This window comes from Labrus mixtus, chromosome 20 (assembly GCF_963584025.1).
Source record: "Labrus mixtus chromosome 20, fLabMix1.1, whole genome shotgun sequence".
Taxonomy (NCBI): domain Eukaryota; kingdom Metazoa; phylum Chordata; class Actinopteri; order Labriformes; family Labridae; genus Labrus; species Labrus mixtus.
In genome coordinates, this window is record NC_083631.1 from 13,871,656 (window position 1) to 13,881,759 (window position 10,104).

At 39.3% G+C, this 10,104-nt stretch overlaps 1 protein-coding gene across 1 annotated transcript; it reads right to left on the reverse strand.

The window, feature by feature from the left end:
• Positions 1-173: 173 nt before the first annotated feature.
• Positions 174-8,205, reverse strand: retreg3 (reticulophagy regulator family member 3). Its single transcript, XM_061027187.1, has 10 exons — positions 8,066-8,205; positions 7,558-7,826; positions 5,602-5,708; positions 5,185-5,215; positions 4,953-5,079; positions 4,581-4,665; positions 3,927-4,064; positions 3,148-3,227; positions 2,460-2,592; positions 174-2,370 (listed from the first exon to the last, which is right to left on the reverse strand). The coding sequence occupies exons 2-10, from the start codon at positions 7,803-7,805 to the stop codon at positions 1,832-1,834; spliced, it is 1,488 nt and encodes a 495-aa protein (XP_060883170.1). The 5' UTR covers positions 7,806-7,826; positions 8,066-8,205; the 3' UTR covers positions 174-1,831.
• Between the last annotated feature and the right edge of the window lie 1,899 nt (positions 8,206-10,104).

A 10,104-nucleotide genomic window follows, 5' to 3' on the forward strand; every position in this document is an offset into this window, starting at 1 on the left:
CATACTTATCATAGGAGTTTTAAAAACAATGCTGTTTATAAGTTGTAAAGTTTTAACAAAAAATGTGCTTTATATTTGTCTGTCAGTCGTCTGTGATTTAAGAATTGTCTTGAGAACCTAATCTGTCATCTGAGATTCATTTTACATCTTTCAAATTAAACTACAATATAGACTTAATTGCAAACATTTTATTCATTATGATTTACACATCAAAACATATCAAAACCAGATACAGAGGAAAATGCACAACTATGCACATGACATTGTCAAACTGACTACAGATCACTCATAGAGAGAAACTGGCCCCTCATGGTGAAGCTATAAGCATCGTCCTAAATCTTCCAAATCCCAGCTATTTCCTATCAGTGCACTTTTTTTTTTTAATGAGGATCCAGCTGTTTTTTTTTCTGCGTTAAATCTGTGCAGCTATGGGTTTCTCTAAAAGTCACACATTTAAGCCATGTGTTTTCCGTATTTAAACCACGAGCATTTTGGACTTTTTGATATGGCCATCTTGACAAATCTTATCTGTGGCTTTTAGAAGTTCTAAGTGCCATTTCCACTGTTGGGTTTCACATATTGACATGATTTGTCCATCATAAGGTCAGACTGACCTGCACACAAAAGCCGCTAAACCTTTACATATACAACCCTTTAACATAGGATACGAGAACTATCTTTACCCAATTTTTTTGTAAACATAAGTCCCCATCAAAATAGCAAAACAATCCAGAAATGATTAATTTTCACTTAAAATGTTCAGCATGGCCATTAACTATATGTAATACAGAGATGGTAAAAGACAAAACGAAACGTTTAATCATTATTTCTGAAAAAAGAAAATAAATTAAACACTAAAAGCTGTGGACTAATCCAATGTTTAAGAACACACATATTATGCTTTTTATTTGTAGTTAAAGGGCAGGAAAATGAAAAACAATTTAAGGTTGTTCACACAGAAAAAGATGCAAACCTCACCTAGGGGCACAAGTCAATAAATACAACAATAAACAAACATAACATCATGTATTTCTCCTCCGAGTTCGGTAACTTAAGACTGTAATGTGACATTCTTTGATCGAAACAAAACTCCCAGACAAGGACAGCTTCCAAAGAGCAGCTAATGAAATCCCTATCCAAATATGATTCATCTCTATCATAGGAGGCTGTCCAAACCAACAGCAGCTTTCTGTAAACCTGTAACTTTAAATAAGTCATCTTCTAACAGATCATAACAGATCATAACCCATGTTATTGAAAGGACAGCAGAGGGAATAACAGTAACATGAACTGCTGTTTTAAACGTTGTGATGTAAAAATAATTCTAAGTTCTGTTTCATGATCTCATTTTCAAAGCAACATGGCTCAGCTCCACCAACAGGAATGTCATATTTGGTCCCATGTTGTATAGCCCTGTATGTGTAGACTTCCAGGTAGAAAAGATTGTATGGGCACTGCTGTTTTTATTTAACAAGAACCCTTGTCATTTACGGGTGCACAAAATTACAAGAATCTATTGAGGCTCAATTATGCTGGTTTCCTTGATGTATGAATGTTGTACTTGTGTTGTTGCACTTCCTATTGCTCAGCTTACAAAGTAAAAGGTTTCTGGATGATCAAGTTTCAAAGTCCTAGAAAAAAAGATTCTGAAAAGATAGAAAAAATGAAGTACTTCACAGTGATCAACTGAAGCCAATCAGAAGCAGGGCTGCTGGAACCTAAATCATCTTCCACTATTCACACTCATAGCTCACCAACATGTACACACACACACACACACACACACTCTCTCTCTGACACATAACCACACATATACACACACACACACACCTCACTGTGGTTTACCCAGCAAGCTAGACAAAAAGTTAGACCCCTGGCTCTCTCCCCGTCTACTGCCCCCTCCTCCTCCAAGAGGATCCATCTGGTTCAGTTCAGACTGATCAAGCATTTCAAAGTCCTCTACATCCAAGTCAGTGTCCAGCTCAGAGCTGGACTGCTTGCGATAGCTCCGGTGAGCCCCCGCCCTGGGAGGGCCATCTCTGCGCTGGGCAGGACGCCGAGGTTGCAGTGCACCAGCCAGCGCCGCTTGAATCATGTTACTGGCGATGACTCCTGCAAGGTCTCCAGAAAAATCAGAAGCAGGCGGCAGGCCGCTAAGGGACAGTTCTGCATCCAGATCCTCCTGGTCTGAGTCCAGATGAGCATCAAGTACTGAGGCCCGATGACTAGCTAGCCCAGATTGACCCAGGCTAGGTAGACCTATGCTTGTGTCGTCATCATCATCCATCAGAGTGGCATCAGGGTTTATCGAGGGGAAGTCAGGGAGGTCTTGAGCAAAGGATTCTTCAGCGTCACTGTGTCTGTCAAGATCTGACCAAAGCACAGACAGTCACACTGTGAGAAACAAGATCACAACTGAAAATACAGCAAAGAAATATCTGCGAAACCTGCAAACTTACCCTCAGAGCCCTCTGTGAGTGGCGTCTGGCCGCGCGATAGGTTAAATGTTCCATTTTCTGTGTAGGAAACCTCAGCATCAGAGTGCTCAGAGTCAGTTAGAGCAAGTTCCTTCGCAACAACAGCATCATCAAACTAGGAAAGACAGTAGATAGTCAACAGAGAGAAAGAAGAAAAACAAATCTCTTTTTAGATGTCAGTCAAATTCTATTTTGCTACTGTTACTAGTTTGCTCTCACACCTTTAGCAGGCTTTACTCTGACCACACACTCACACGACCAAAATAAACAGGCAGATCATATCATGTGAAGTTCTTCAACCCAGCAGGAAATTGCTCAGCTGTGTTACTTTAAATGACCCTGTACAGAAATACAAAGCAACAGGTCTGCAGTGAGAGCACTATGTGAATATTTTCACTTTCACATTGAGAGAGTGCTAAATTCAACTTGACTTAAATCCCCATTAACCTATTTTCTCATGGAAAAATGTGGACAGATTTTGACACTGTAGGCTGAACAGCTGCAGTATTTGTTACAGCATTTTAAGATGAGCTAAGAAATGTAATTGGACAGAAAATCAATGTGTTTAAAGACACCAGTAGAGTAACCATGTTCACCAGCAATGATAACAGATTTAGTAACTGATTCATGCTTTAAATATTGAGTGATTTTGGTAGTTTAACAAGCTTACTGTTGGGCAGAAGGCAGCCAGCTCCTCCTCACTGTCACTGGCTTCACCTGAGGCTGCACCATGAATCGGCCTCCGAAGAACTAAAAGACAAACATTTGTAAAACAGATTAAAACTACAAACATGGTTTTCCTGCTGCCACTTATTCAAAGTAACTGTTCGGCACACAGAGTGTAAATGACCCATTACTTACTTAGGTCATTTTAAAGCATATACTCTTCTTTTCAATGTAAAGGCTTCCTGGATTATAAATACACGATCATAGTTTATAGTCCAGATGATTGGCCGATTCACAGATCATGATGACAGTTAGTTAGTTAGAATCCTTGCACATAGGGGTTCACCAACATATTAACCTGACTTTTAAGAACAATGGACTGACAAACTTTTTTTTAATTAATCACAACAAAACTTTCAAAAATTAAAAACTTTTTCTTGAAGTTTACTGATACAACAGTATTTCTTGTGCAGACGGCCCTAAAGCATTAAGTAGAGAAAAAAGATAATTTGCTCCAGATGACTGTCCGTGAGTTGTCCTTTCAGCTCAAACTGATGACTTACTGCCTTAAAGTGAGAAGTGTGAACATGTCACTTAAATTTAATGCTGTGAAAACAAAGACCAAGTTCAAGTCATGTTTTTTGGGGAGTTTTTAGCTTGTGTTAAAATACCAACAGTCAAAGGGAAAAGTGTTTTACATTTGTTACATTTGCATGTTCAAAGTTCCATGTGACTTTGACTTGGTAAAATAGGTACTTAAATAGAAGTCGATTCACCACTTACACTGATTATCAATAGGCTTTGACATCATGTATCCACGAACACTGAAGTCTAGCCGCTGCAGGGCCGGCTCCAGCTTCACACACACATGCTGAAAGATCCTATGATAGACTCCCAGAGGGGCCAGCAGAGTGGCCAACACTACAGGAGAGGAGCAGATTACTGATTGTTAGAAAGAAAGAAAGGTCCACTGGAGCTGATTAGAAAATTATTTAACATGTGTTGTGCCCATTTGTGTTCTGTGCAGATTCTCATTATTGCAAATAAACAGAGGTCTGTTATTCTTCACTACACACCGTAAGACAGAAGGACCAGCAGGGAGTTGACATGTAGAGTACAAGCTGCTGTGGGTTGTTTCAGACGTCACAGCAGTGGACCTTGGCAGCTCTCGCTTATTGACCCTGCAGCCTGTACTGGTCTGAGGTCAGGAGATTAGCCTGGTCTCAGTCTGAGCTTTCTACTCATTTCCTTCCCACTCTTTACTCCTTCCTTGTGTACCTCATACTGGTTTTAATCACCTCACAGGCTAGACTGACCGATCTGGTTTCACACCTTTGAAAGTTTAATAGGACAAGTGAGGAGGAGCTTCCCTACCAACCTGCTCCTGTGAAGGATCCTGGATCTGTAGTTAGGACTGATTAAACTTCTGGGACTTACCAGCAGAGTAGGAGAGCACTAGTCCAGGAATATATCGTCCAACCACAGCCAAACAGGTGAACACTCCACAGGTCAGGATGCAGAACTGATGCAAAGTGACAAAACACAGGGAATCAAGTCAGTAGCTATAATGTATGTTGTTTACAGTGCAAGTGACCATAGCCAACAACACTATGACATTTTCACTCTTATTCTAATCACTATTCCCTTAATACAGGATGAATTTTGCATCATATTTCATAACAATGTAACAGGATAGAATGAATGCAGCAGATTGTATCTATGTTAAAGTACTTGAGATTTTAATTAGCCAATCCAATGTGACAATATTTTTTATACATTTAAATTTTTCTTGCTGTGTGAGGCGCTCACCTTGCCAGGGTTCTGTTGTTTGTACTGCACCACACTGCATGTGAGCACTGCTGTACTGACCCAGGCCTCAGCGATGTGGTGGCAGAGTTCAGGCACACTGACAATGCCAGGCTGCACCAGACCCCAGCTACACCAACAGAGAAAATGATTAACACCTTCAGTTTTCCACTTTACCATTATTATTGCTGGCATTATTTTTTTAAGGGAATGCTGTCTAGTTACATTAACACACCTCTCATTTTCTGATTCGTCTTGGTTTTTGACTGGGGGAGAGATAATACATACATCACTTTAAGGAACATGATAAACCATTATGCACATCTGTGTAGACTATACTGAGAGTACATTGCACTTGAGTTTTTCTCCACTCTTAAATCTCCTATAAACATTGTACACTTAATGTGTAGATCAGGTTCTGTTCAGCTGTACTCTTATGTGTATTTCACATAAATAAACAAAGACAAGAGTAAAGGTCAGCTGACAGTAGTCATATCTATTCTTACAATGTACATGTGTTGCAATCACAGTAAACTAGGGCAATGTGAAAGGTTACAAGGCATAACATGGGGAAAGTTAAACAAAAATGTATATCATGTAAGATTTTGTTAAAAAGATAGAAAAGGTTTCCACAAATAGCAACTTGTAGCACCTTTAATCTCAGGCCAGATCTTATTCCTCCAGGTATCAACACAGACAGCCACAGCCAGAAGAGTAGCTAGCAGGAAGAGCAGGCGCAGTGAGGTCAGGGCGAAGAACCTGGAGGGGAATAAAAAAAACAGAGCAACACATAAACAGAAGGCACTCATGATGCCTGTTACCCCAGGATAACACAATTAAGAAAGTGCCACAATTCCGCCATTTAGTTCATGAAACCACAAAACTCTTAGTCACAAGTGTCTCAAGAGGATGTTATTCCACCATCATTGAACACCTGACAGTAGAAGTACTGCTGTTCAAAGGGGTCTACTTTCATACTCTTCAGGTTTTATGTGATTTGATCAAAATCCTTATATGTGTAAACGTGCGTGGCAATAAACCTGATACTGACTCTGATCTGCTGTGAAGTACCCATTATTGATAACTCAGAAATTAACAAGGAAATATGACAAGAATAACTCACACATATTACATCTATAAACATTGCCCTAAAAACCAATGGCGCCACTCTCATAAAAATAGAGAGTTAACAAACCAAGAACAGGATAATTCATTAAGGTCTTAGCAGCAGACTGTATCATAGCACAGGTGGGTTTTTCATATGGTTTTCATCTTTGAGGAAGTATGAAGTCTATTTTCACACAAACCCCACTCTCTAAATAAACAAATTGGATACCCAAGTGTGGCTTCCAGATCACAAGACTAAAAAGGTGCTTACTGCAACAGTGTTACGTCCTTGCCAATAAGCAGTTAGAGATTATCCCAACAAAGAAACTGCTAACCAAGCAAGTGTTTTTTTGTATTTTGGATAGGAGAGCAATAAAAAGCTAATGATAAAAACAAAACATTCATATGTAAACCTAGCACTGCAAGAGCACATACAAGAGTAAACAACTACAGGTACACTCCAAGTTATTACAAAACAAATCAAAGACTAGCATCAACCTTTTGAAACATGTAGTTAAATGATGGTGTTGGTCTTGTTTGAAAGTTACTTCTATACCTGCTGTCAGAAGGGTGGTCATTGCTTCCCCTTCTAGCCTACATTTGACACTTCATCATCAGTTGTTTGAAGCCAAAATGTAGTTGATGAATGCATCTCTTGGGGCCATTACTGGCCTGAGAGTGCACTGAAGCACGTGAAAAGCGAGACAGTACAGGCAGAAAATGTGCCCAGTGGTCTGATCGAATAAAGGCTGAGTGCCTGAGCTCCACAAGCAGGCCAGTCAGCCCTGCCCTCACTCACTTTGTCCCAGGCCAGTGATTCTTACAATGAAACCATATCAAGGTCACCTCATTTAGCTAACACCTATCTAAAGTCCTACCCTGTGATATATTCCCTACTTTCCTCTAACACTTGATTTTAAGAACATTTTTAATTGAATTGCTAACCCAGGGTTTGAGGCAATGGAATTAAATTACACTTTGTCAAACAGATATACTGTATCTATAAACAAACTGGAGTCCATGATACCTACTTCTCATACTTCATAGACTAGGTGTACTGAAGCCAAACTGAAAAAAAAATGACTTTTCCAGCTTGTGTTTTTAAAACACATGGGCATGAATTTGCAGATTCGTCCTCTTTTCACAGCCACACTCACACGGCAACAAGAAAACTGTCATTGGGGATAATCCAGGGCACCATAGTGTTTTCAAGATGACGAAAACCAATTGGTTGGGGGCAAAATAAAGGAGAGGTGAAGTAGAACCCTGAGAAGCTTGAGTCCATAAATAGATGCACTTGCCAGCCATCTGTGCTGCCTTGAATTGACAGGTGAAACATTTGCATTGTCTCAAATCCCCAGCTGCTCGCCGTCACGCTGGCTTTCACCCACTAATTAGACGGTCTGTTTCGTCTGGATGTAGGTTGCTATAACACTGACACAAACAAGCACAGGAAAAAAAATCAAGTTTGCAAGTCAAAACGTTCAAAGTTGAAACTTACCAGAACACAATGTTTACCACGATGTAGAGAAGCACACACTGAAAGGGTCTTTCCCACAGGAGGACGGACTGTAGGTAGGTCAGGACTGGCTCATAGGGCCCCAGCCTGGACTGTAGAGCGGCTTTGACAGCCCGCACCTGACTGTCTCTCTCGGAGGAGCATGGTCGACTTCGCAGACAGACATCAGACCCCTGCTTGGCAGAGCAATCCTTCACAGGTCCGCCTTCCATTGTCCCAATGTGGTCCATCTTTGAGTTTACAAAGTAAGCCTGAAAAAGAAAAAAACAAAGACTTAGGTGGACGCAGATAAAACGCTTGATAAGAGGCGCCACGGAGCAGCTCTCACAAAACCGGCCACCAGCTATATGCTAACGGATTTCTAAGCTAACAGTTAGCGACGCCAGCTGAATCGTCGTATTTGCGTCTTAAACTAAACAAATGACTACAACACAAGATAGCGTAGTATCCAATGCATTGTAGAGATACGTTAAAGCAAGATGACACTTACTATTTTCTCATTTTGTAAAGAACATTTGCGCTGTCTTCGGTAGCTGACAATATGGCGTAACCTGTTTTTCTGTCAACTACCCAATCACAATCCGCTCGAGCGCCTGTGTCATGCTGCGTTCAGGTGGAATAGGAATTTTTTGGGAACCCCAGTCAGGGCATTGACGTATCAAATAACCTATTTTTTTTATTTAAAATATTCAACTTTTGATTTATGTTTTCTTTGGTAATCCCACATAAATGTGTATGGCTTTTTATGTAACTAACAAACCATTGGACATTTGCTCCGTCGAATGCGAATTAGGCTAGTTGGTTCGCGTAAAAAAGTATAGATTGTAAATGAATCTTCACTGTCTATATGAAACTCACACTCCCTGTTCTTTTAAGAGTAGGATCAAAACTTCACTTTTTGATAAAGCATAGATATGGCTTTAGGTATGGGCCAGCTCCTCTTATACTTCTTTAGCATAGACTGTAAATATTATATTTATTATATATTGTTCTTTAGGTTAGACCGGGCACATTACAGTAAACCAGGTAAGTGGTAAAAAAAAATAAAAAAAAGAGTTCCACTAGAGGGCACCACATGCTCATGATAGAGCAGTGCATTGTGTCAAGGTAGAAACGTAAGTATAGTAATAACTCTGGTTAATTTTATAAAAATAAAAAAATCAAGAAGGCAGGAAACAAAACTAGGGGATGAAATCTTTGCACGGCCAGTCTATAACTCTCACTTTGATGGTGACTGTATCTTGGCATTATTCTTAATAATAGGTAGCGGTATTTAACTTCAAAATCAGCACTCATATCTGTGTTTTTATCATGCAGAGAAGTACTGGACAGTATTCTTCTGCGCTCTCAGGACCTCTTTATGCTCTCTGTCCCAAATGCTCGGACAGAAATTGGGAGAAGGGCTTTTGGGTATTCTGCACCTCTCAGCCTGGAATCTGTTGCAGAATGACTTAAAGCTCAAGGAGCATGGTGTCTTTAAATGTTTTTTTAAATCTAAAATGAAAGACATGGAAGCAGATTCTATAGGATGTCGATGTTTTTAGCTCGGCTGCTTGAACAACTGAGTCTCAGATATGACTCATAGATGGTTTCTACTTTAATCCAAAATGTTGTGCTTTGTAAATTGTACTGTGTCTCTCTTTGTATTTCCGTCTGTAACTTTGTGTTTTTGCTGCTGCCTGTCTTGGCCAGTTCTCCCTTGAAAAAGAGGTTTTTAATCTCAATGGGACCAACCTGGTTAAATAAAGGTTAAATAAATAAAATAAAATAAAATAAAAAACTCAACCTGATATCAAACAGAGAAGTCTACAGCACAGATATGAAGTTATATCAACATAAGGCAAAATGACTCCAAAAATAAAATGCATCAAATAAGCAGTGAGCATCAACCCAATGTGCTTCACACAGAGTTCATTCACCGCATTAGAGAATTAAAAACATCCATGAATAATTTGTAGGCTGTTACTATTAATATACTCTTTGTAACATAGCAATGAGTAAGATCTTTTACCTGCTCTTTTGTAATGTTAACAGACAAAGAGTAAAATATTTTACCTGCTTTTTGTAAAGTGTCTCGAGATAACACTTGTTATGAGTTGAGGCTATACAAATAAAAATTGATTGATTGATTGACTCGTACTCTTATCTTGTGTTACTCTTATATTTCTTACACGTTAAGAAATGTGTTATTCATGTTAAGTAATACTTTAAATGTGATTGGTGCTCTTTTAAAGAGAGAATAAGTTCGTGATTGATTCCTCCCAAATAAACAAATATTAACACTTAGTTATAATGTATGGGTTGCACTTGAGGAGTAAAACACTAAAACCAGCGTCAACTGTAAAACCTATGCAATATATATATATTTTAATTATTTTACTGCCGAACAACAACTGTATTAAAAAATAATATCCCTAACACTTAACTGACATAATCGGTTTAAGAAACACAGTTAAAGAGGAGAAAACAGTCCACGTTTGACGCGCTTCAGTGTTTGTTTGTTAAGCGACAGTCAGCGAGACGTCGCAG

What these genes read in the sequence shown, in the direction of transcription:
- retreg3 (XM_061027187.1), bottom strand. Translation starts at nt 7,805, where the DNA reads ATGGACCACATTGGGACAATGGAAGGCGGACCTGTGAAGGATTGCTCT. An exon ending in GACGAATCAGAAAATGAGAG is followed by an intron (nt 5,080 to 5,184) that starts GTGTGTTAATGT and finishes CTGTTGGTGTAG; the next exon opens with CTGGGGTCTGGTGCAGCCTG. An exon ending in AGTGCTCTCCTACTCTGCTG is followed by an intron (nt 4,065 to 4,580) that starts GTAAGTCCCAGA and finishes CCTCTCCTGTAG; the next exon opens with TGTTGGCCACTCTGCTGGCC.